General features: G+C 53.2%; 2 protein-coding genes across 2 annotated transcripts in view; one reads left to right on the forward strand and one right to left on the reverse strand.

Moving 5' to 3' along the window:
• Positions 1–27,102, forward strand: part of Rsph14 (radial spoke head 14 homolog) — a 74,192-nt gene that overhangs the window by 15,571 nt on the left and 31,519 nt on the right. The gene's annotated exons all lie outside the window — the stretch shown is intronic.
• Positions 715–25,892, reverse strand: Gnaz (G protein subunit alpha z). Its single transcript, XM_027394192.2, has 2 exons — positions 25,170–25,892; positions 715–1,059 (listed from the first exon to the last, which is right to left on the reverse strand). Exons 1-2 carry the CDS (start codon positions 25,890–25,892, stop codon positions 715–717), a joined length of 1,068 nt encoding a protein of 355 aa, XP_027249993.1.

Raw genomic sequence — 27,102 nt, forward strand, 5'->3', positions numbered from 1 at the left:
CCTAGTTTGAAATAAACGATGCCACTCATTTTCCTGGGTTTTTGCTGCATATGTTTTAGCTGTTTAAAAAGAGCCACCAGTGGTTAGAGGTCCAATCCGTACAGTCACTTGCTTCCTCAGGTCCGAGGTATAGGACGCACGTGGTGCAGAGTGGCTGAGTCGGGTGTGGCTAGCAGGGAAGGTACACACAGTCCCTGCTCTGGGCCTCCCTCCTGGTCAGCGGTAGTCCCCAGTCCAGAGCTCAGTTGGTGAGCTGGCCTTCTTCCAGGCAATGGGCACAGCTGGCCGGACCTGGTCTTAGTCCTGCAGCCTCTCCCTGCCCCCCACGGCAGTCCAATGTGAACCCCCATGCAGAGTGGGGCCGACTCAGGAAGGCAGAGTGAAGGGGGCTAGAGGGCCTTGGAGTGAACTTGTGACAGCAGCTCCTTAAGACTTCAGGAAACCTCCACGCTTTGGCAAACTCTGCCATCCTTAGGTGTGCGTGTGTGCATGTGTGTCTGTGTGTCTACCTACCTAGCAATCTATCCAAATATATTTATGTTTGCAGAAACGTAGGGCCAAGGAGGCAGAGGCTGGGGGTGGGGGGTGGGGACACATCCTTCAAGCCCCCTGTTTTCTGCCCCTGGGGTTGGGCCTCTCTAGCATGAGCTGGGGTGGGGTGGGGTGTGACACCCCGTGGGTTTCACCACAGACGAGCGGGCCGTGCCTGGCTCCTCAGCAAAGGCCGATGTACTTGAGATTGTTTTGTATAATGACATCTGTCACCGCGTCAAAAACAAACTGGATGTTACTGGTGTCGGTGGCGCAGGTGAAGTGGGAGTAGATCTCCTTGGTTTCCTTGTTGCGGTTTAGGTCCTCGAACTGACGCTGGATGTAGACCGCGGCCTCCTCGTACGTGTTCTGACCCTTGTACTCTGGGAAGCAGACGCTGAGCGGGATGCGCCGGATCTTCTCTGCCAGGAGGTCTTTCTTGTTCAGGAAGAGGATGAGTGAGGTGTTGATAAACCAGTTGTTGTTGCAGATGGAATCAAACAGGCGTAGGCTTTCTGCCATTCGGCTCTGGGGTTGTGAGGAGGGAAGTGCTACTGTTAGTCTCGCAGTGAGCAGAGAGATAGAATTTAGACCCACAGCCCCGCCAGGGGGCGCTCCTCCTGTGCGCACCTAGTGCTACACCCCCACCCCCCAGGTAGCATCAGACTTCCGGTAGGTTCCTGTCCTCCCTTCTTTAAGTCAGCTCAGTCTTCACCCGTCTCCCTCAGAAACAGAGGACAGTCTACTTCACCTCGAGTATCTAGGAGTTTCCTACCCCTTCTGGATCCTTTCGGGCAATGATGCTCCAATAGCCTCAATATGTGGTATTGGGGCTGAGTCAGTGCCCAGGCTAGCCTCCTTGGGCCCTGGCGATGCAGGACCCTCCATACTTACTCCGTGGACCTGATCTATTTCAAACAGTGCTAGCTCCTGGACCTTTCCACACCCACACTTGGAAGCTGAAGTCTCCACGGGGAGCTATTTCTTCAACGTTGAGTCTGGGTTTCACACAGTCCCTCAAAACCTTAATTCTGCCTTGCAGCACCTGCAGGGGGGCAGCCTGTGCTTCTGTAAGCTGTAATGTTTGCTGTCCCTGTACCTTGCCCCTGTCCCTCTGCTTTACGGGATCACGTGCAGTGGGTGTCTGGCCGTGTTCTCTGTGCAAGCAGGCTTGCACATCTAGAGTGAGGGTTGACATCCTGGGTCAGAGTTGTGACCAAGTGACAGAGTATGGCCCTGGTCCCTCCCATTGTTTGCCTCTTTTCTTTTTTGAGGACATGTAACATGCATAGTGACTTTGGGCCTTAAGGGGCATGTCTGCCTCCCCAGGACATGGGCAAATCGTGTTTCTAGTGAGTAATTGTCCATATCTGGAAGTTACACCCATCCCTTTACGATAAAGTGGACAAGCCAAGTTCCTAGAGAAGTCAGTTATATAGTGTCAACTGGGATACCGGCAGTGAATGAAGCTGGCACTGACATCAGCAGCATCCCCAACAATTACAGTGACAATGATGATGGTTCTGGGCCAAGGTCCTGCCTGTGCGACCCTCACACCTTCCTATTTTCATCTTACGGATGGAGGAAATGAGGCAGGGAGAGGTAGGGAATGTGCTCTGAGTCCCTCACCAGGACTTGTAGGCTCGAGGTCCTATGCAAGGGGATGGCCTGGGGGCAGAGTTCCAGGGTACCACACAGACACCAGCTTTCCAGACCCCTGAGACACAGGCTTCGGTGGTGCCTCTGCTGGAGGAAGCAGGTGTGCAGAAAGGGAGAGTGGGCAAAGGTACCTGTCACTATCGCCAGACCTGCCTTCCCGGGAGGACTGTGTTTTGCAGATCCACTCTTTAGAGAAGATACAATCAATACAGAAGAAACTCTGAAAAGCGAGCAGCCCCAGGTTTTGACATGGTCTAAAGGGACCCTTTCACCGAGAAATGGGAAGCAGGGTTCCAAGCCCAGCAATACTCGAGGGAACCAGACCTGGATGTGATGTTCTCCAAGTGAGATCAGTGGGTGGTGGTCTAGGAATGTTACATTCTACTGGGAGAACAATTAGCTCTAATGGATTCCTGGAAAATGCAGTGTAAAGATGACTGTGGGAATGGAGCTGTCACTTCTCATAGAAATGATGTCATAATTGGGGCTTTTGCTTCTGACTCCAAATTCTGTATCAGATATGGCTATTAGCACATATTCTTCAATTCGCCGAGCAGGCTTGCTGAGCATGTCCTGAGTGCACGAGGCCGCGTCTTTCATGCTAGACGGAGGAGAGGCCTTAGAGCTGAGAGCCTTGACGGGGATACTTTAGAAACCATCCATGGGTGGGCTCAGGGGCTTCTCCAGGGCTGAATGGGGGATGGGAAGCACAGAAAAGGGGGATGGTGGTTCCCTTAGCCCCAGTGGGCCACTTGTGATGAAGGCAGAAGTGGTTCCTGGACCCAGGTCAGAAAGTAGGATGCGGCTCGAGGGGAGCAGTGGTGGCAGGAGCACTGTCTTAAGGTGCTTTCATGGAGCACAACTGCTGCCTGGGGGGGGGGGTCAGTCCTCTTCGGACGTTTGTGGGAGGAGCTCTGTTGCAGAGACCATTAGGGGTAGGAGTAGGTAGGGCCCAAAGACCATCCCTGAGACTGCCTTGGCTTCTCTTCTCATTGTCTGTATGCACCGTGGACTCCTTTCCCACCCCAGCTGTCTGAACCGCTTCCCCGCTGGTGCATCTCACAGACTTTGGGGACCTTGCATGACTAAGCCTTGCATCTGTGACTCAAGACATCATGGAACCCAGGCACCTAGCTCACACAGTAGCAGGCCGCAGTAGCGGGTAGGACTAGGTGTCTAGGAAACTCAGGCTCTCCCTTGTCCTCCTCACACCCAGGCTCCTCTTGCTTTGCTGTAGTTTCAAGCTCAGGTTTCTTGGTGACCCCTCTATTTTTTATTTATTTATTTTTATTTTTATTTTTTTGAGGACTGCTGAACCACACTGGCCATCATCTAGCAGTCTCTTGGGAGATGACATGCCACAAATCACACTTGTCCCCCCGGTCCCACCTTCTGGGACGTGCCCGGTAGGACTCAGAAAAGCCTGTAGGGGCACTGGCTGTGCATCGAGTCTGTAGGCTCACAGAGACACAAGGCTTCAGAGCGATGGCAGTCCCCTGTGCTAGCCCTGTGCTAGCTACTTCCCTCTGTCTTCCAGAGATCCCGGATGCCGAGTGCATTATCAGTATGTGAGCACTGAAGCTCTGTAAAGCGGATAAGCATAACTGCCCTGAGAGTCAATCAGGATGGTTGGCTAGAAGGCACAGCATGGTCAGAGTAGCTCCAGCGCATGACACCTCTCAATATGAGGGCCTGGCAAGCGGAGCAGGTACCGCATCCCGCCTGAATCTCGCTGTAGACAACAGGCTCTGTGGACTGCCTGTGGCCCCGTGGCAGAGGTAGGACAAAGAACCACAGGCGATCACAATCAAGACCCTGCCCACATGAAGATGATCAGAGGATCTGGTGGCCAGGGAAGGGACTTGCACTTGGCTCCAAAACAGCAACCATGGAGGTGACAGTGGGAGCTCTGGCTTGTCGCCCACCGATGGATGGGTTCAATGCCCTTAAACTCAGTTTCACAGTGGTAGCCACACTCTTGGAGACTCGTGTGCACAGTGGCACTCTGCTACCTCAACTCACCATCATTGGAGGAGCTATACTATTCCAGACCGTAACTCTAGAGGCCATATAATGGAAGGGTGACAGTGGGAGGGCTGAAGTTGGCCTTTTGCCTGACCTCCGGGCTTCATCACTACAGCATCCTTCATCTGACTGTATTCTGCTTTTCTCGTAGGGCATCACCTCAGGCCCCTTCTTCTGGGAGGCTGCTGCCTACCTCCCTAAACCACATCTGCCTGTGTCCTAGCCAGTCTGTGGGGGTGTCTCTCCTGCCAGCCAGTTCTCCATTCATATCTGCTTGGCTTCATGGGCCATAGCTGCTTCTAGAGGTGGAGTGGTGGAAACTTTTACTGCACTCCTAGTCTGGTAGCAATGACTCCACTAGCCCAACACAACATGTTTTCTTTTGATCCCGGCATCTGAGGAGCTGCAAGCAAGCCAGCCACCAGCCCACTTGCTGGGGGTGGAATGGGAGTGGGGAGGCTTTCTCCTTTCACACTGGGACCGAGCCCTAGGGTGGTATTGACTTGCCAGAGCTCGGTAAATAACCATAATATTCTCTTCTGGCATGACATCCCCTTACCTTTACCTCTGCAGCCACCAATGGTGCAGCGACGGTACACGCGCTGTGGTCAGTAGCTGCTATGAGGCTAGGCACGACTTCACCGCTCAGCTCTCTTACGGCTCTTTCACTATGGGGATTGATATTTCCAGGAGGCTGGGGTTCATCTGAACATTGGTGTAGATCCATAACATCAAGCACATGACTCTGACAGAAGACTGTACAGTGCGGGAATGTGGGAATCTCGCTGCTTGGTGGTCGGAACCAGTGGTCTGTTCCACGTCAGCCACATCGAGGCTAGGTAACCATCCCCAGGGTGGGTTGCTGCAGCTGTTATCGTGGACATTTGTGACATGCTTAGATGGCTCTAAATGTACTCAATGCCACATAACCCCTTTTACCCCAGGGTGGTGCTTGCCTGCACTTAGATCTCTTACAATGGGGTGGAGGGGAGCTTACAGCACATTCCTAAGGACCTTCAGGCACGTTGGCCTGAGAATCCAGGGGGTCTCCTCTCCCAGTACCACCTCAGGGGCCAGCACCTGTGGTAGCCCAACCAGGACTGGCTCCTAGAATGACTGATCCTTCGGGGACACCAGCCGCCAGGGTGTGCGTCAGCTTAGCCATTTGGTTCCCTTTCTGTACACCTGGTGACACACAGAGGCAGATGTCCCTGGTTATGTATACAAGGTCTGGGGCTCATTTTTAACATCACCCTCGTAGAGCCGCTGTATCCTGACTGAGCTTCTAAGGAAAATCAGGACCTTCGTGACGGCATTCTCCCACTTTGTTCCCGACTCTGAGTTAAAATGCTCACTTGGAACCTGCTGTCCCACATGGGCCAGCCCCTACCACTCAGAACGCCACTCTGTCCCTTTTCAGTGCCTCATCCCCTTCACCTGTGATGAGAGGTTGAGGTCAGCAGCTCCCAAAGATGAGATTTCTCTTTAAATCAATCATACACATGTACACACATAACCTGGAGTTCATGTGGGACCTAAGTCCTTCACCTACGTCAGAGGCCTTGGTTTTCTACTTGGCACTTGTCCAGATATGCCTGGCCAATCCACACAGGCCCCAGCGTTGGGCTTGCAATGACCACTGCCTTCCTTCCACATAAAAGAATAAATGGCTTTGCTGTCAAAGCCACAACGTTCTTTTACTGGCTGGCTTTGTGTGTCAACTCGACACAAGCTAGAGTCTTGACAAGCTAAAGTCATCAGAGAGGAAGAAGCTTCAGTTGAGGAAATGCCTCCGTGAGATCCAGCTATAAGGCATTTTCTCAATTAGTGATCAATGGGGGAGGAGGGCCCAGCCCTTGGTGGGTGGTGCTATCCCTGGGCTGGTGGTCCCGAGTTCTATAAGAAAGCAGGCTGAGTAAGCCAGGGGAGGCAAGCAGGTAAGCAGCAGCACCCCTCTTCAGCCTCTGCTTCAGCTCCTGCCTCCAGGTTCCAGGCCTGCCTGAGTTCTTGTCCTGACTTCTAATGAAGTCTTCTAATGAATGACTATGACCTGGAAGTAGAAGCCCAATAAACCCTTTCCCTCCCCGACTTGCTTTTTGGTGATGGTGTTTCGTCGCAGCAATAGAAGCCCTAGCAAAGACAGCTGTCAAGATGAACCATCATGTTTTACGTCAAGTAACTGGGCTTTGGTTTCCTCTTAGAACTGAAAAGATGCTCCTATCCTTGGGAGGTAGGACTGCCAGTTTGAGGCCAGCCTGGGCTATATAGCAAGACTCTTTTCTAAAGAAAAATATAAGGCTTCAACCCCCAAACCGTCCACTGAAAAAGGCCTTACTGAAAAGAACAGCACAGCTGTTCTCATCCCCCGACCCAAGGAATAGGTCCTTTTGTGCAGGTCCTATGGGTGCAGTAAGGAAGGAGGTAGCTGGTGCTTGATGTCCCAGGATGCCCTGTGGTTACTCCTCCAGGGCCCACACCCACTTGGCAAATCTCTGCCTTGATAGCCACCAATCAGTCACCCCCTACACCTGGAGTGGTGGTAGCATTGGCCTTTTCTTCATGGGGATGCACTCCCCGTCAGGATTCCCAACAACCCTTCTCGGGGACCCAGCATATCCCAGCTTCCTATGGCTTCCATCTGCATGTGTCTAGCAGTCCTTCAGATACTGGTCCAGTCTAATTCTTTCCCATCCCATCCCCCCATTCTTGTAAACATTCCTGTAGCGGCTACCCCTACTTCATGTAGTGCATGGTCATAGGAGTTTAGGGAAGCCATGTATAAACATCTACTCACGCTGAACATGTGTTATTATTAAGTAGGAATTTCTCCACATTCTGTGGCCATGTCTGTGCTGTGGAATTTACTCCTGCTGGTTACGGGGGTGAGCAAAGGAGCTAGGGAATATTATACATGGACCCATGTGGTTCCCGTGTTCTATCCACAAGGCCCAGGGTGAAGCTTAATGAACATCTTGCCCAACTAGGAGCCTCAAGCCTTGGGCCTCACTTGATATGTAAGCAAGGTCAAGGTTTCCGTTCTTTCTGGTACCAATGAGAACCATGGGCATGAGTGATCTGGAACCCCTAGCTGTGGTAGCAGCCGTTCCTCTCCATGGACCCTCACACCCCCCAAATGTACACAGCCCTCTCTCTGAGTAGGTACCTTCTAGGTGGTGGGGTGGGTGGGCCGAATGAAAAGACAGCGGATGGGAAGGGGCACAGATCCCTCCCCTGCCAATCACCAGGAGTGCTTGCCGACTCCTAAGACAGTACAGAGGGGCTGAGGGCTGGAGTAGGACAGACAGACAGCTCAGTCCCTCTACCCAGGCTCAGGTAACTGCTAGGGGCTGGCATTTCTGCCCACAGTGAGGATGAAATAAGAGACACAGGCTCATGGCAACAGGGGGCACTTCAGCTGGGCCTTGTGGCTGAGGGGCCTGTTAGTGTTCTGTGAGGGGATGTGGCTGGGGATGAGGTGTCAGGACCAGCTGTGAGGGGAGACAGAGACTTTCCTGATCTGTAGGTCAAATTAGTTCTGGTACAGTTTGGGAAGTTCAAGTCAGCCAGCCGTGGCAGAAAAAGCCCAGGATGTTTTTCATGGAATAATGAATTCAGCTCTTTACCCTACAAGTGGGGTTGGTATGCTTCACGAAAGAGCTCCATTCACCAGACTGTCAATCCTGTAGATGAATTAGCAGGCCTGACCCAGTCAGAGCAACAGACTGCCAGTCTTGGGGGCAGTGCCCAGATGGGAGGGGCTTCACAGGTTTCACTGGCTTCACACCAGTGCTTTTCACAGAGTGACAGCTAAGCTTCCAGAACTTTGACTACAGGGAAAGGCTTGGGAGGGCCAATGTGAGGGGCTATCTACTAGATGGGCCATAGGAGCTGCTGACACACACCACGGCCATGTCCCGTTCTGGCCAGCAGTCTTGGGATAGAACTGATTCCTTTACACTGCCTAAGGAAAGCAGGGAAGGGCCAGAGCCCTGTGCTCTGCATCTGGGGGACACTTCACTGAACTGTCCTGAGCTCTATGGAGAGAACTTTTCTAGGGGAGAGAGGGTGAGTGAACCTCACCTTCAGGTCTCAGTAGGTTCACAGAATGGAGTAGCCTGTGAAAATAACTTGTCTCTAGAGAGAAGGGCAGGTCTTCCAGGCAAGAGAAAGATGTTTACTTCTTCTCCAAGCAAAGAATAATAGAAGTGTGGTGTAGCTGGGGTGCTCACTGATAGGCTTAGGCTTCAAGGAAGCCAGTGCAATGTCCCTCGCCCCTGGACTTTATGGCAAAGAGGCCAGTCTAGCCAATAATGCAGGGGGCTAGGGAGTTTAGTTTATGTCACCCTGGACAATCCTCATCAGGAATTCCTGCTTTCAATTTTCCTTTTGGGCTATGAGATGGTTCAGCAGGGTCTCAGAGGCACAGGCTCAGGGGCCTGCACTTTTCCCTAGGCCAGTGAGTTAGTAGGACGGGCCAGTTTCCTGTGGTGACAATTTGGATCCTAGGCAGAATGGAGATAGTGCTGAAGAACTAGGGGAGGAGGCTGGGACCAGCGTGACCTCCTTATACAAAAGGGAAGGTGTCAGAGGTCATTCCGTCAGGCTCAGAACACTCTGTTCTAATGGAGGGCAAGCCTTAGCAGCAGTTAGTTGGTCAACTAACTAACCTGTGCAGTTAGTTGGGCCATGTCCTGGTCACGGCTGGACATAACCTAGGGTGCCTGTCAAGGAGTAACATCTTACAGGATCTTCAGTGGACTGTGAAGACAGGGAAACTGGTTCAGTTGACCCCAGTGGGCCAACTTGGGCATTAGCATTTGCTTTTAGGGGATCCTGCCCCCCTCCCCCCCGCCAGCCCCCCCTCCCACCAATGCTAGAAGCAGCCCATTCGGTTCTGGGGACTCCACATGTGTACCTACTCCCATGTCTCCAATCCTCCCCAAACAGATGCTCGGGCTTGGACTGTCGGACTCTTGAGACCCCTCTACCGAGCTCCCATCCTGGCCTTTCTGGCTGCAGTTGTTTTCCCGCCCTGCATATGTTCAGTTCTCCTCTCTTCTAGGACCTGCTTAGCTTCCAGCCTGTGCTGTTATCTCCAGAGGTGTCTCCCAGTTCCACGTGGCTCTACCCAGGGTGCTTGACCATATGTGAGCATCTTTCTCTGCCTTGGTCTAGACTGCAGGCCTCCTGCCCTTAGCGTCAATGGCTGTGGGCATCTTGCCACACAGCCTGCCTGTCTTGTGGTTTGGATGTGCAATGCCTCCCACAGGCTCAGGGATTTGAACACTTGGTCCCCAGATGGTAGTGCCATTTGGGAGGGTTGTCACACCATCTGGAATGGAGCCTCAATGGGGGAACAGGAAGGTGTGCCTCCCTCTACTTCCTCTTTATACTTTGCTTCCTGGGTGTAGATACAATGTGACCAGCCAGCCTCTGGCTCCTGGCACCATACCTCCCCTGCTTGCTGCCACATCTTCTCTGCCACCATGGTAGACTGTGTCCCTTGGGAACTGTAAGCCAAACCAGACCCTTTCTCCTGTAGACTGCTCTTGTCAGGGTATTTTATGACAGCCACAGGAAAAGAAACCGAGGCACTGCCAGTGTCTGCACGCTCTGTGATCAGGAGCCTCTGGTTTGGAAATGACCAGGTTAGATCCGAAACAGTACACTGTGGTTGGGACCTGGGACCATTCCAGGGGCTGTCACTAAGACCAGTTGCCGAGCAGCTTCTGTTGGGCACGACTCTGCTGGCTTCTTGGAGGAGAGGGCCTGTACATGCCAGGTGAATGCTCCGAGCAGCATTCCATTCTCCACCAGTGTGCCCCGAGACTGTGTGCTCGTCACTTCCTACACTCCAGATCATACATAGTGAGTTCTTGCCTTAGTGAAACAGAGTGCTCATCCTGGACCCTCAACTGACCTGGATTAGATTGTGTTTCTGAGAAGATGGTGCTGGACTGGTCACTAACCCCGTCACCTCTTCTGAGACCTATCTCCAGGCCCCATGGTACCCCCTCTTAGATGTCAGGCTTGTCAGCCAGGCCATTGAGACTTTTTAGGGTGCCAGGGTCTCCTTTCACGACAGACTAGACTAAGCCCAGTGCATTCGCTCACTTGATGATGTGCATTTCCTATCTGGGAGCTGGCTGGTTCTGCCACTCTCTCCTGCTTTAGAGCCGTGGGGGAGGTCACTATCCATCCCCAAAGAGCTTAGAACACAGGAGGAATGGGGTGAGAGACACTGAGGGGAAGTCAGCAGAAACCTAAGCAGGCATCATGGCACTGCCTCCTAGGCAGTGAGATGCAGTTGGGGAGGCATCAGTCATCTGCCTAAGAGCCAGATGCTCGGTTCTCCCCAGACAGTGCCAGCTACTGGCTGATGTCCTCTCCATTCCATCCCATTTTCTCAGTGAAGGGGCTCCCAGTGGGCAGAGCCCATACATTTATCCCAGTGCCTGGATGGAATGCCCCTGGCCCTGCTGCTCACAGGGAGGCTCCCAGGCAAACTGGGCACACCAGCCACATTCAAGTGTATGGTAGCCCCTTGGGTCTTTCTCAGCACTGAAGGTAACAGCAGCTGGAGGGTGGTAACAGCAGCTGTCACACAGGGCCAGATGCCCCTCCCTCTGTTCAGTTTAGCACCCAGACTCTCAGTAGATGGATCGCTGTTTCCATGACAACTGGAGAGGACGCCTCCACCCTCCGTCTCACACAGCAGTAAAGACCAAAGACGGGAGGAGGCTGCACATCTTAGCCCAATATATCCACTTGGGGGTAGCAGAAGGTGGGCCTTTGGGAATTGCAGGACCTGGTTCTCCCATGATCTCTTGGAGGGGGCTCTCTTGGCTCAGTCTGGCCTGAGAAACAGGCCAGGAGGCTGTTACAATGGAAGGTTCCTCTGGTGGTATGCTTCTAACAGGAGTACCCACGGGTGGGGAGGCCTCCTGATGAGGAGACTCATCTTCCATACACATCAGGAAAGTGACAGAGGCCCAGGGAGAGGAGTCATGATGGGGATCCTTGAAACAATCCTACTTTAAAGACACAACAAACCTTCACCTCTGCCCAGCCCACCCCCCGCCCCCCCCTGCACCAAGGAGAGTCCCATATGGATTGGATCACCTTCAGGGCTTGGTCACAGATATTGGCCTTGTGGGGACTGGAGACAGAGAAAATGCCTGGGGGACTTATTTCCAGTCCAATCTGGTTAGCACTCTTTTTTTCTTCCTGCAAACTTAAATGCTGCTTCAACAACCTGGAGAATTGGATTAGGAAGGCTAATGATTCTGTGAGCCCTATTGCCCTGGAGCTTGTCTGTAGGGACAGCACAGAACTCGGCCAGTGCAGCGCCATGCAGGAGCAAGGGGTGGACTGGAGCTAAGAGAGGGCCTCTGCCTATGTACATTCCGGGTCCCACTTGCACTTGGAGCCCCCTCCTCAGGGTGGCCACTTCCACACAACTGTTCCCACGTCTCACCTACTCACCAAACCTGGGCTTTGCAGCTCTGCTGGTGTTCAGGGTACTGGAGCAGATGGCACAACCTAGCCTACTGTTCTGGCTCCAAGGGCCTGGCTCACAGCCCCTATTCCTGCCCACCGCTTGCTTGGCTCCACACACTACTTTATTTTTGTCTTTGGGATCTGTCACCCTCCCAAGTAGAGACCCTGCCTACCCTTAAATCACAGGTCTCTTCCATTCAGTTCAATATTCCTTTTGTGAGAATGCTTCTACTTGGCTTTCATTTTTTTAGGGCTTTGAGTGCTATATGGGGAGGAGCCTGGAAGAGTAGGAGCTAGTCCCCGCTTGAGGGACAAACAGGAACAAAAAGCAAAAGCAACTTCAGGGACTTGAATCCTTCAGAGGATGAACACCTATACTACCAACTTACTAGAAAGGCAGGATACAAAAGCCAAGCATGGCTAGCTAGGCAGCAGCATGCTGACGAGGCATGGCTAGCACTGAGGACCATGTCTGGGCTAGGGTAGCAGTGTGAACATGACCCCTTGGGAGTCTGCGCTATCAAGAGAGTCTCTGGTGGGTACCCACCACCTCCCTGTGTGTGCCTTGTGAGCGTCCTCCAGAAGCTTCCATCTCTGGTCAACGCATTTCCTGCCCCATCCATGAGCCCACTTCACCCAGACTGGCCTTTGCCATAATGTCTTTCTGCATGTATTGCTCTTCTCTGGGTGCCTACAGCTGGCTGGCTTACTGAATTCCACCTCTAAAGTTTCTACTCCCAACCTCAACCTCTTAGCACTAGGGCGCTTTTAGCACCATTCAGACCATGTTCTTGTGGGGGCTCGTCACTTGCCCACGTTTATGACTGTCTTGGGACCTGCTCTCTTTTAACTTGGGGCAGTCTTCAGACAGGGCCAGATAGCATTTGGAGTAGCAGCTATCTATGTTGCAGGTGGGGGTGAGGGTAGGCTAGGATGAAAGGAAGCTAGGGTGCTTGGATATCCATTCTGTGTCCCTACTCTTGGGTATGGGGTACAGATGACTGGGGTGGTATCGGGAGGAGCCCCCAAATTTCTGTGAGGATACCTAGGTTGTGTGTTTGGGGAAGTGACAGGTACCCAAATGAGGCTTTGAAAAGAGTGGGACCGGGACTTCTGATCTGTAGCAGCCTAGCTTCCCAGTGACAAGTAGCCTGTATCTTATGTCCCTACAGCTCTGACTGCTCAGGGGGTGGGTCAACAGGAGACTAGAAAGGCACTGGGTAAGGCAACCAGCCTTAAAGGACTGGGAACTGTCTGATCCGGTATCTTGGTGGGTGAAGTCTTGGGGATTGTACTTGTGAATTAAGACTCCCTGGGCTCTGTGAACGGATGCACCAGACCCTGCTCTGTGTCTGTGCTCCTCTTGCCGTGTGTCCTGTGTATCCTGCTTGCAAACCTGTGTGGACCAGATGCCCAGCCCAGCTGCAGCCTCCACCTGCTGGGCGACAGCCCTGAACCCCACGGAAGCCACTTTGATCCAGTGGCACAGGAGGGTTAGCCATGAGGGTGGCCACAACTTGTAAAGTCAGACATTCTGGATGTCTAGTGTTTGCCAGCCTTCCTTTCCTCAGGTCTATTCTCGTCCAGTCCCTTTTTACTGTCGCCTACTCTTCTCCCAGCTGCTGCCTGTTCCCACCAAGGCCTGGTTGACTGTCACCTAGGCAAACCAGGGGAGACCTACCTACTTTACAGAGTACTCTGGCAGAAGCTCTCTGCTCATCAGCAAACATGATTTCTCTGGGTTGGAGGTTGAGGCAGGGGTATAGTCCCTGCAAGTCCAGAAGTCAAGCTCTGCTTACCCATGTCCCTCCCAGTGCCCAGCGACACGTGCAATGCTCACAGAAATAGTACACGCCAGGCCTGCCACTTCAAACAGCAAAGACTGTTTAAATAAGATAAGAGGCTGTGGGTAAGGCTATAACTCAGGCTCTAATAACACAGGGCACTCTTGTCCTGAACCTGCCAGGAACAGCAGGGATGATGACTTCCTGCCTCACGTAGCAGGTGAGCCTCTGGCCACCTCCTGTTTACCCATATAATGTGGAGGGGCCTGGGGTGACCCTAAATGGTAACAATAGAAGCTACCACACAATCCTGCCCAGTCCCTGGGTAGTGGACAGTGGAGGTCCTAACTGGGATCTATAGATTCAGAGGCCCCCCTGACTTTGTAACCAGGGAAATATCTGTGCTTAGAACCCAAGTTCCATTTGTGTGGTGGTGGGGCTCACAGGCTACATGAGCTGCACTCTGGTATATGACCTAGAACAGATTCTGTGCCATCATGGCCACCACCCTTATGTTTCTATTTGTCTTCAGTAAAACCCCACAGATCACTCTCTCCATCCTTCTGCATGGAGAGTTCAAAGTCCATGACAACATACCGTGTGACTTGTGCTAGATCCCTAGGAGTTGGATGAAGGGCTTGGGAGATCAGAGTTGTACTGTAGGGTAAGTCTGGACCTGGGCCATCCAGATGGACACAGGTGGCCATATGACACACTAGGATGACTGCTAGGCTACAGCCCTATCAACCCACAGGTCCCAGTGTTAGCTAGAGGGAGGTGCCTATGGTACCTGTTTGTTTGTTTTGTAACTCACCTGATGGAGCTATCTAGGGGTAATGAATACACCCATCAGACATTGCCCTGTTTAGTCAATGGCCTCTCAGCAGTAGGCTTAGTGCCCTGTAAAGTCACCCTATTCTACCTTTTGTTTCAAATGGATCTCAGAACCAATGACAGATAAGTTCTCAGGGCCTGGTGACCCGTTCTGTCTTGGCAGGTGTTGGGTCACATCCCAGGGGAGGAAGAGCCCCACAGTACGACACGGGCCATGGGCATCATATACCCAGATGTTGTGACTTAGGAATGTTCTATGAGTCCTAGGTCTGGAACAGAGAAGTCCCCAAGATGCTAGGCACATTGACTCAGGGAGGAGTTGGAGCACCAAGTCCTGTTCCACTGTCCATGCCCAGCAGGCCAGAAGCACTGGGGATGGAAGTGGGCATGGATTTCAGGCTGTGGCTCCTACCTGGCAGGGAGGCACCATCCCTTCCATAGTCCTAGTCTGCCTTTGCTTCTACTGAGTTAAGAGCCAGTCACCTCTTTGCTTCTGTGTTAAATCTTGCTGGCTGGATATAAGTCATGTCCCCCAACCCCACCCTACCCATCGCCCTGCTGCCAGTCACCAACAGGAAATAAATGGACACCAGGAAGCAGGTATCTTATAGCCTGGGGACTGTCAATACAAATGCAGGCCTGTGAAACAATCTTGTGCACAAAGGCCCTCCTGTTTGTTCTCCAGGGGATACCTGGGACCTACAGCTCAACAAATCACCTGGACCGTTGAGTAGATAACACACTTAGCAGCAGAGCCAGCCCTCACCACCCCTGTAGGTACCAAAGCGTGTGAAATCCTTCGCAAGTAGGACTGTGCCACTCCTTTGAGGAACAAGGGAAACTGGGCACAAAGACAGATCCCAGTGGGAAATGTCTGCTTATGGCATATAGGGTGAGTTTCAGCCATGCTCAGCCTTTCCAAGGAAAAAAAAGTACTTTAGGTCACCCCATGTCACCTGCAGGATACCGGGGCAGGGGGATGCTGCAGCAAGCTCAACTCGAGTTAAAGTGACAGCTTCTTGGAGAAGAATATACATGGCAGCCACAGAAGCCAGATGTGACTTACTCTCTGGGTCTCTGGTAATACCAGAGCAGGGGCCTGGAGCCTGGGACATTTGCTCCTGACTCTAGCACCCATGACTGCATGTGCTGAGGAGAAGGCTGTATCCTGTCCTGAATGAAGCAGCTGCCCAGCTCTAGGGACAGTGAGTTGGTAGGAGACCTCAACTTATTTATTTTTCTTACTTCATCTATGTATTTTATATCCCGGCCACAGCCCCCCCCCCATCCTCCCCTCTAAGTGTCCCTCCCCCAATCCCTCAACCTGCCTCTCCTCAGTCCCCTCTTCTTCCATCTCCATCCAGGAAAGGGCAAGTCTCCCATGAATGTCAACAAAACAGCATAACCCCATGTATTAAGGCTGGGCAAGGCAACCCAGTATGAGGAGTGATATCCCAAAAGCCCAGCAAAAGAGTCAGAGACAGCCCCTGTTCCCACTGCTAGGGGTCCCAAAAGAGGACCAAGTTACACAACTGTCACATATATGCAGAGTTCCTAGGTCAGTCCCATGCAGGCTCCCCGGTTGTTGGTTCAGTCTCTGTGAGCCCCTATGAGCCCAGGTTAGTTGACTGTATGAGCCTTCCTGTGGTGTCCTTGACCGGTCTGGCTCCTACACTCTTTTAAGAGACCTCAACTTTAAAACCGTCTCTTTGGAGAAACTGCCAGAGCACACAGCAGGATGAAAGCACCAAGGACAAGGCTTCCTGCCTTTCCTGATTACTTGCTCTACATTCTGGGCCAATGATTTAGTCTACACATAGGCAGAGTAGCCAGGTAGCGCAGGAATTCTGATGCATGGTAGGGTCACCTCCCAGTGTTTACTGTAGCAGGTACTGTCATACTTACAGAGGCCACAGACCAAGGGTTCCTGGACTATCTGTTTTGTTTAATCTCTGGGCCACAGTGGTTAGGAAAGGTACCCGGGCCAATGTTGGAGACTCTTTGCCTTCTGGACAGTGAACAAAGATTGGACCTAAGGTTATGCCTTAGGATGTCATGGTTATATTGCAGGCTGCCACCTTCTGGAATATTTTAAGAATCGCAGAGTAGGTCATTAGGCCATGAGTAACAATTAAAAAAAAAAAAGGTGATAAGAGAAAGCTCCCTTCATATAATGAGCTTGTTATCATGGATGTGCTCCACAGTTCTTAGCATTCGACAATACTCATCCAACTCAGTGTCTTCCAAGCCACCTTGGCCTAGTCACTGAACACCATCCTCATCCTGGTTTATTGGCAAGGCCCTGAGCTCACACACTTTACCTGGAGGAACTCTCGGCCTTCAAGTTGTTTGTATCAAGAAACACTTCATGCTAGGTGGTACCCAAATACCTAAGCTACCTCCAATCCTGTCTACCCTGAGTTTAACCATTGTGTGACCCAAATTTTTCTGGAGAAGGCAGTATTTTGGAAAGCAAGAGAAATCCCAGAGTACCACTCAGGTTGGGGCAGTCTAGGCAAAGAAATCACCATGATCCAATGGCAAGGCTGCTACTCAAGAGTATTCTGGGATGGTCTGGACATAAGTGGGCCAGGAAAAGAACTCCAATAGGGCCTGGACAGGAGAGGCCACTGATGACCCTCTAAACTGTGGAAGGTAGACAGCATGGATGCCCTGGCAACAGGGTCCAGGGTAGAGCAGCCACCACACATGGCAAGGACAGGTCCACAGTCCAGGCCGCTCATCAGGATATGGCCTTGTCTCTGCTAAGTTCAGTCTGGGTTATTTAGAGACTCCTGCTATGCTATAGGCATGAGTTATAGCAGGCAACGACCATGACTTTCTGTGCTGAGACTTTAAATGGTCCAGGGCCATGTCAAAGCAAAGTGCTACATTACAAGCTTTCTGTCCACATCTTCTCCAAACACCTTTCTCACTTTCAGTCACAAAGTCAGGTTAAGCTTGTCTGCACTAAGGCTGTCCTGGAGCCAGGGGCAACATCCACTCCACTGCCATGCTCTTGCCTCCTTTCTTTGGATAGGTGAGGCTCAAAGAGAGGCAGGCAGGGGCTCTGCCTGGAGCCTTTCAGGTGTGATCATTTCTCTTTAGCTTGTGGGTGGGAAGCCACATCAAAACCATGGCTTGCCTCTACATTTCCAGACTGCTACTTTTGCCTGGACTGTGATCTAGCTTGAGTGGTACCCTGACATTCCACTTGTTTTCTCATCACTGCCTGCTCTGAGAGGACAGGCTCACCCAAACATAGGGCAATCCAGGTAACATAGGGCAATCCAGGTAAGGACAGGAGCGGAGGCAGGTGAGGCTTTCGGGTTCCTGAGATGGAGTGATGTTTGACCCACGCAACATGAAGGCCAAGAGTTCTTCCAGGCAGGGCACACACACATACACAGTTCAGAGCCTGTAGCTTTTGAGGACTATCAAGCAGAAGATCACACTTATTCAGTTCTCCCTGCCAATACTCAAGGGAGGCTGGTGTCCTGTGGGGAAGGGACCTACCCATGGTCATGTTCTGTCTAGCCCAAACTTCCCTAGAGGATCTGAATGTCCTGTTTTAGAATGCTGGGTCAGGACATCGAGCCCACCCTGTAGGGCAGGGCAGGTTTTTCCCAGGGGTACAACTGGCCAGGAAAAGTTGTACATGGCCTTAGGTCTGAGAACCTCAGGACATGAGGCCCAGGGACTTGAGTACAGTACAAGAGCTGAAGAGATACTTACTGTGAGGTGCAAAGATGTGATGAGGCAAAGCTCTTGGCTAGCCTGAATTTGTTCTCTGTCCAGGGAGAAGGAGCGTCTATCATTATGGCCTCACCAACAATGGTGTCTCCTTTAGAAATCCAGGGAGCCCTTATTCAAGGTCAGTCAAGGAACGCTCTTGGGTGTGGCAGACCTGACACCTACCCTGATCATCAGGAGCCCCTGACCCAAGACAGGGAGACCCCTTATCCCCCTCCCCAGCTTTCCTTCACTACCTTGGAGTCTGTTCTTGTTAAGTGGGAAAACTGGTTTTCAGTTCTTGGATTATACAAATCCCTTAAAACAATAATAATCTGTGTCTTAAACCCCAGAGCTTTCCTGATGTGTGCATAATGAGCAGGACTAATGTGCTCAGGAAATCAATTACCCACTGTGCCCTGCAGCGAGTGGACGGACGGGAGACAGAAGCTACCTCGCCTTGAGTCTCTCGGAACAGCTCAGAGCAGGGCATCTTTGCGAATACACAGGGTCATCACCCAGGCGGAGAGAGCGTACAGCCTGGGGGTTGAAGCCACTCCATCCCTGGCTCTGCTTCACAGCACATGTGGGCTACACCTCTTGTCCCCGGCAGGGCTAGGCCTACATGCAATGCTTGGGACTTTGTGCCACTTCTCCATTCCTTGACCTCCTGGGTACAGGGTGCCATCCACAGGACCGTGCTGCCCACCGTCCCAAACAGCCTCCTGGTTTCTACCTTTGCTGTTTACCCCAACACTGTCCTACAGCTTTTGGGCTGGATTCTCCACGGCCAAGATCAGACTGCCATTTGACCTTTGTCCCAGTCTCTTCAGGCCCTGTTGCTGATGTCTGGCCCCCTACACTCTCCTGCAGGCTGTCACCAAGGCACAAGGGCCCCTCCTGACTTCTCTGACTCCCTCAGCGGCTCCTCGATGCCATCTTCTCGTCACTCAGGAGAGGGAGGGACATGATGACTGCCATGTCCCTACGTTGTGAGCTCACTAGGCTGGGGGCCTGCACGTTCTGGGTTTCTGGGTGACTACTTTTCTGAATGATGCCTCAGGACTTGGCTCTCTCTCTCTCTCTCTCTCTCTCTCTCTCTCTCTCTCTCTCTCTCTCTCTCTGGGGTAGAGGAGGAGGCTAGTTCACAGAGAGAAAGCAATACTTGGTTCTAGAGCTGTTCCTCATGCAGCAGAGGTCTCTAATGTCTGTGAAAGGACAGCAGCAGCAAGGGCCACGTAAGAGACAGGATGTCAACAGAAACGGTATCGGTCAGTGGGTAGGGGAGAAATCGCCAAGGAACCACAGAGCGAGGTGTGGACGGGCACACTGCTCTGCTCTCCAAAAACCTGCAAGCGGCGGCTCCTCTTATTATCATCTGCTGAGTCTGGTCCCTTGGCAGGATCTACCCACTAGGCTGTCCTGTCTGTAGACTGTTGGTAAATACCGGCGGGGCTGAATGGGGATGGGAAATGAGACTGCTGTGCACAGCTGGCTAATTTCTGTGACAGAATTACCGACACCTGGCTGATGTGAAGCTACCAACCACTATGTTGTCAGGTGGCTCGTAACTTCACGAAGATCAAGTATTAACTCCGGCCAGCTGGCAAAAGCCAGATACAGCCGCTTGATTGGTACACAGAGGGCTGCTATGACACGTTCCTGTGCCAGCGCTGAGTAGCTGGGACAGGTATTTGCCCCTCTTCCTTAACATTTACCAGCACCAGAAAAGCCCCATTGTGAGGCAGCCCCTTCCCACCCAAACCAGGGCGTAAGCTGTCTGTCTCCCTGCTATGGTATGGTCAACGGTCTCAAGAGATCCAAGACCACCTGCTTGTCTCTCTGCGAGTCCCCGCAAAGGTATATGAGGGTTCCTATGGTGGAAATGATGGGATGATGGAGATGGCATCCTGGCACTGTATCCAAGGTATGGTTTCCAGTGACACAGTAGGACATACCATCAGTCACCATGGAGAAAAAGCTGAATTCCACAGCCAAGCTCACAAGGATGAAATGAAGGCATGATGCATGAATGGAAAGGCCATGTTAGTAGTAGAACTTTACCATGCGGGTGTGTCTGGTGTAGGAGGTAAGGAGGTGTGCCGAGAGGCAAGTCCCAAATCCCAGGGCGCAGGCCTGCTAAGGACCTGCCAAGAGCAAGAAGCCATTGTAGGAAGGGGACCAGCAGAATGGCCTTGTCCTTGGAAGCACCCAGCATGACAAGGAAAGAGGGCCGTGGGAGGGCGCTGCTGACATTGAGTGTTTGTAGCTCATGTGTCCCCGAGAGCAGATGGAAGGCCTCGGCACAAGTATCAGAAATGCCAGTTGGCAGGCCCAAAGGCCTCATGCCAGGGTGGTCTCCATTTTCTACCCCTCTCCCCATCACAGGCTGAAGACAGCACAATACTGAGTCTTAGGTGAAGCCTAGGGTCCTAGGAGTATGGATTCTCCCCGCCCTCACTGGCTGGGAAGATGGTCTGGACAGCTGGGTCCTGCTTGCTACTGGGCACCTACTTCGTTCTGGCCCTTCCTGTGTCATATTTCTATAGGGTCTCTCAGAGTCATGCCATCCAGGGGGCCACCAGTCCTTGAGACCCAAGCTCCTCTGCCATGCTACCCCACAAGGTTTGAGTCCCTGTCGATATCATCCCAGGGTCACGATTTGTGGCTATCATAAACAAATTCCATGTAGCCCACAAGCCTCTCTGGCATGGTTCTAAACACTAGACACGATTGATAGAGCTGTGTCCTTAACTGGGTCAGGAGAAGGAGGCAGAGTGGGGACATCCTGTATTGAGGATTCCCAAGGTCCTGCTGCTGACTGTTGGGGGGCAGGTCAGCCTAGAGGGTCACTTGAGTGGCCCATGTGCCAGCAGATTGCGCCTCAGCCTAAAATAATACTCTGCATCTGCTGGTCTCCTCGATTCTGCTGACCAGCTGTCCACTAGGTGAGCATGAGGTCTCCCTGGGGTGAGCCTTGTTAAAGCTCAGTGGAACTTGTGGGGCTCAAGTGACCACCGCTGATGCCACATGAAAGCAAGTGGGGGAACAGCCCTGGCAACTATGCCTGCTAGCTCTGGAAGAGGGGCAGGTATCCTTGGTAGTGTAAGGACTTTGGAGAATTAAGTAGTCGCCATGTAAGACTATCCCCCACGTGACGATCAACTCTGCGCTATCAGAAGTTGGTGTATGCTCACCTGTAGTTCCTAGTCTCGCCACCCCAATCAGGCCTTGTATCAGCACAGCAGGAACACAGCAGGCACACAGCAGGCCACTGTGGGACTCAGGGTAGTGAGCTCTCTGTGGGTTTCTATAGGAGGACATTTGGCACTTTACTGCTACGCCTTTTAATCTGTCTCTTCTAAAGTGTCCCTCTACCATTAAGTGGCTTCTAGTGTCCATTAGCTGATCCGCAAAGGGAGAGGCTGGATGGCAGATGTCTGCTGCCTTCCACTTCCACAGACCTGGGGTCCTGAGGGCTCCTATGGGTCATAGCCATGGTCATGGTTCCACACGGGCTGCTGGGTCTGTTATATTCCTGGGTCACAATCCTCCTGTGGCCACCGACTGACCTGCATCTGTTATCTGAGGACAAAGCCTCTACCCTGTGTCTGCCTGAGCCCTGGAGTTGGCTCAGTGAAAAATCCTCAGATGGGAGGGTGAGAAGGGGGTAGGCAGCCAAGTGCTGCTGGCTCGCCAGATAAGTCAGGGGGTGGTACACAAGAGAAATCCCCATATGTCCCTGCGATGTGCTCAGCCTCTGGTGGCATCCGGGAGCATACTAAACAGCGCTGGAAGCCCACCTAGGTTTGGAGTCTACAGCCACTTGTCAAGGTTGCCAGGAGGCTGGAGACTCAGACAGTCTGAAGACCTGTCAAATCCTGGAGACGAGTGTATGAATCATGGACACACATGGCATGGTTCCTCATATGTGCCTCCTGCCACACTCCATGGATGTCCTGGAAACCAGCACCTCCAAGGCGCTGCTGCCCTGTGCTCACTGCAGCCCTCGCGCCCAGAAGCCTGGAGATGCCGAAGCTCTCCTTGGCAACACGCTGACGCAGAAACCCGGCAGGCGGCAGGCGGGCTGGGGGATGGGGGTGGGGCAATGGCTCCTTCTCCAGGAGTGGGGATGGGAGGGGTACCACCAGCCTCTGTGACAGGAAAGGCAAGAGGGCCTTGGAGCTGAGCAGGGAAGGAGAGCTCTGAGGAGCCGCGCACACAGCCCTGGCACAAGCCCCAAACTTCACTGAGCTTTCGCAAAAGTGGTGTGGTCTGCTTTTGGCCAAGTCCTTGTTGGGGCTGGGACTTTGAGGGCATTCCAGGAGGGGGAGGAGGCGGCTGGTGGCAGCCCTGTCTCAGCATCTGGCTGGAGGGAGAGGTGAGAGGTGCCTACTGTTGGCACCACCAGGGCAGTGAATGGGAGGAGTCAGAGGATGGCATTGTCTGTCCCCGGCAGCCTGTTTGTTTTCTATCGCCAGATATTCCTGGTGGAGCATGAAAGGTCAGAACCATTTGGAATCCAGTGAATTTCCAGCTTTGTTAGGGTTTGCCGTCAAGAATTTCCTTTTCTGGTGAACAACTTCCTCAGACCCATGGGGATGAGAGAGAAAGAGGAGGGAGAGAAGACAGAGGGAGAGAGAGGAGGGGGGAGCATGAGGGACATGGGAGGTAAGGGGAGAAGGTGAGAGATGCAGACCCCTCCCTTTAGGAGCTGCCCTGGTAGACCTCAGCCTGGTTTCTGTAACAGTTGAGCATGGGCCTCACCGAAATCCGCTCAGGGATGGGCCCGAGACAAGAGGTCACAGAGCCCCACTCAGTCCTCCCAGGGCCTATCCCACGGAGCCCCTTGCTTTCACGTGAGCACTGATCCTCGCTGTTACAAAGTACTCCGTGAGGAGTGTGCAGGCTCCAGGCTATGACCGGGGAAGGCATCCAATGAAGTTTTGAGTTCTAGTCCTGATGTGCAGATGGAGAGGGGAGAGAGAGAGAGGGAAGGGGCAGGATGGTGGTGAACTGTTGGATGGACAGAGAGGCATTGCAAGCAGAAGAAGCCACAGACAGCACAAGCAGAGAAGGGCGGCAATACAGTGGTGGGTAAAGGCCAGGCAGAGCCGGGAAAGCTTGGGGCTACTTTTTGATGACAGATTCTGAAGGAAGAGGTGGTCATGAAACTTGGGAACCAAGCATCCTGCCTATGGATCCAGGTACACTTATGGGCACAGTCTGTAAGAGATGGGATTGGGAGCTTGGTCCTGGGGGAATCTGCCAGGCTTCCACTGGAGATGGTAGATGAGGCCCATCAGATCCAGGCTCGAAAGGCCTGTTCGAGCAGTTTCTTGCCAGCAGGAGTGTAGGGAGACATTGTAGCCTTGCCTCCTAGGAGCTAGGTACAGGTGTGCTTGACTACGCCTGCCAGGGCGTGGTCAGGGGAGGTTCAGGATGACTCGTGGGGAGTTCTTAAGGGGGTGGCAGACACGTGGGAGTCCCTCTCTCTGGCCTCCCTAGCTTGCTGCCTCTGGGCACACTCTGGCTTGCGTTTGGCTGGTGCTTATCTGAATAAAGGTATCTTAACCTTACAGCTCGACATCAATCTCACAATACAGGAGTGTAGAGAATTATAGAGAGCCGTGATGGCCGGCCAACCTTCCAACATTCTGTTCCCACAACCAACCCCAGGCACTGTGCTTTGCGTTGACATCTGGGTCAACCCCAAACTCTGGCCTCAGGTCATGCCTCTCTCTGATAGGATGCCACTTCTAGTTAGAACCACACGTGTTGCTAGAGTGGGAACAGCCGACAAAGTTGGATGGGCAAGAACCCTGAAGATGGCTCACTCATAGACAGACACAGCCTGGGCACGAAGTAGACAACAGGTGGCAACAGGGCCACCTACATCTACAAGCTTATCACCTCACTCATTGGGAATAGTATCAATATCTGGCACAGATCCCAGGATACCCGGATGCTGGAGGGATGGTGAAGAGAGCCCTGCCTCCTGTCTTCATGGTTGCTGACCAGGCTACAGGCTCTCTCTATGTCCAGAATACTCAGACATCCAGAGATGTGGTCAGAGCCTTCAGCCTTCCACACATACCTTGGGGGGGGGCACAGGCCCAAAGTTAGAGTCCTTGGGGGAACTCAAAGAATAGTCATTGCTTGCCTCAACAAGACCAGATGAAGAAAGAAGCCCCATCCTTGTCATTGGCCCTAGAGACCAGTGCTCCAAAGTGGAAAGGCTGGATCCTTGTCTCCATAGCATGATGGAGGTGACATTTCCACAGGTTCCCCACTGGCATCAATACCTTCCTCTAGGTTACTACAGATCTAGGCATCCACAATCCTGCTCAGATTCTTAGAGGACTTTTGCTCTCCAGTTCCCGGGGCCTGAGCTGTAAAGGGAGGTCCTGGGTTTTTGTCTAGTGTTCCTGCCTGGTACAATAGGTATACTGAGGAAGACAGTCCAGAGCTACCATCCGTCTGACAAGCAGGCTTCCACTACTGCTATTCCTGGGGAGGGTGTCTGCAACTTGGGCATCTAACCTTCTGCCTCAGTTGGATCTGAGCACGTTGGTTACCAGTGACGCCCGTCCAGGCCTCAAAGCCTTCCATGTCCTCTGTGCAAGGCATGGGCACAATCTAGTCACTGAACCGAGACTAGGGTGACCTGGAAACCTGGACAGCGGAGCCAAGCACTACAAGGGAAGTTCCAAAGTTCCATCTCTAGCTTGGGGGAGGGCAGTCAGAGCCGATAAAGGTGGGGGCCCTGCCTGGTGTGAGCCCTGTGGAGCCTAGGGGTGTGGTGTTACTTGTTAAGTGTCATCTAAGTCAAAGTGATGTCCCTCAGACTGGAGGAGTCATGGGAAGCTGAGGTCTCATGGGGCACCGGCATGATCCTGTCCACTGGGGTTCACAACTTGACAGAAGTGCCCATTGAGGCCTTGTGGCATCAGTACACTCACCGTGCTCCACAGCACACTCCCCTGGGCACAGAACGTGGGGGCACGCTCGCCCTGAGGACCAGTTCTGACCGAAGCCTCTCTTTGCTCACACGAGTCCACCTGCTTCCCCGGAACCAACAGTAGGAACCTAGGCTCTACTCACCGTCTGGTTATCCTCATAGAGCTTCAGGTCATAGCCACTGAGCTCCACACAGAAGATGATGGCCGTGACGCCTTCAAAGCAGTGGATCCATTTTTTGCGCTCTGACCTCTGCCCGCCCACGTCCACCATCTTGAAGGTAAGCTCCTTGAAGGTGAACTTGTTTTCCACAATGCCCGTGGTCATGTCCCGGGAGCGTAGGATGTCCTCCACCGTGGGGATGTAGTCAGGTGCGGCGATGCGCTCCAGGTCATTCAGGTAGTAGGCTGCATTGTCCTCCAGGTGGTACTCACTCGAGCGGCCAAAGCAGGCCTGAGCCCCAGGGTCGGCCCACAGTCGTCTCATGACGCCCAGCAGCTCGGGTGTAATCTCACCCTTGCTCTCTGCTGGGCCCGTCAGCGCAAAGAGCTGCACGGCATCATAGGCGCGGTCCGGGTTGTGGAAATCGATCTTAAGGGCCGCGAGGGCCCGAATGATGCGGGTCAGCGAGTCGATGGCGTTGTAGATGATGAGGGGCTTGTACTCCTTGCAGGCATCCAGGTTAAAACCGCCACTGTGGATGATCTTCATCTGCTTGACGATGGTGCTCTTGCCCGAGTTGCTGGTGCCCAGCAGGAGAAGTTTGATCTCGCGGCGCTGCCGCTGGCTTTCTGAGCGCAGGTGGCGGTCAATTCTTCGGGACCGCCGTGCTGCCTCTTTCTCCTCTGAGCTTTGCCGACATCCCATGGTCCGGCAGCAGGAGGCCCACCCCCTCCCCGAAACAGAGCACAGGATGGGTGCCTCTCCCCCTTTTGCCAACAGACAGAACGGTCACCGTGAGGGATGCTGAGGTGTGGGCTGGCGTGACACAGGCAGCCGAGAGAAGACAGCTGACTGGGGCGTGCTCAGCACTGGCTTGGGGGCAAGGCCCAGGCAGCAGCGTCACACTGCAATCCCTGCCCTAGCACCTCTTCTCCTGTGGGCATGGTGCTCAGTGCAGTGGGGCAGAGACCACACCCTCCCCTCTAGTGACACTCCACCTCCCTTGTCAGCGGTGTGGCCTGATTTGCCGTAGTCATTCCCCGTAGTAGCTGTCCGCTTGCGTCTGCCTAGGCAGTGTCTGCCCAGGCCACTGCTGTCTGGTTGCTGGTTGCTGTGGCGATGCTTCTAAGCACGGCTGGAGGGCCCAGCGCTTCCCGAGGCCCCCCTGCCTCAGGCTGCTCCGGCTCCCTGCCTCGCATCCGGCCCTTCACCTAACGAGAAAGAGAACAGCATGAGCTACCTCCTGGGCCCACCTCAGGCTGGACGGGGAAAGGGATCAGCCACAGGGCCTCAGCAAACAGCAGAACAGTTTGTCAAACACTTCAGGGTCAGTGCCCAACCCACAGCAAAACAAATATGCGTGGCCAATGCCTTCCACTTGGCCGATCTGCTTGACGCCAGGTGCAGGATGGGCAGGAGGGAGCTGTGCAAAGCTCTTGTCTGCTGCCCCCATGCTGGATTCTCTTCTGCCACTCCTTCTTGCCTAGTGGACCTGGCTGACCTTGTGCCCTCTGAGTCTGTATGTCTGACTGGAGCTCGTCGGTATGACCCCCGCCGTGGGTGCCCACCACTCCAGGACATGGAGGGAACTCAGCCCCACTCTGCTTTACAGTGTAGTCCTGGCGGTGTCCCTGCCTGAAGGAAGCCAGGGAAAACTGGGTGTCTTCCCAACTTTCATCCCTTTGGACACAGGGCCATCTTTGTTGTAGGGCCAGATGCACAGAGTGTGTATAGTCTGTCAGGACAGAGCTCTGTCCCCTCCCCCCCCCCACTCCCCGCCCAGTCCCTTCCAGGGGGACTTAGCAGACGGGAGTACCATAGGGTCCTGAGTAAGCAATAGCGAGGCACAGGTTTCGAAGCATGGCCAAGGCCTGCAAATCAGGGTAATATGGTGATAATCTGTCTAGAGAGGCAG

This window comes from Cricetulus griseus, assembly GCF_003668045.3.
Source record: "Cricetulus griseus strain 17A/GY chromosome 1 unlocalized genomic scaffold, alternate assembly CriGri-PICRH-1.0 chr1_0, whole genome shotgun sequence".
Classification (NCBI taxonomy): Eukaryota; Metazoa; Chordata; class Mammalia; order Rodentia; family Cricetidae; genus Cricetulus; species Cricetulus griseus.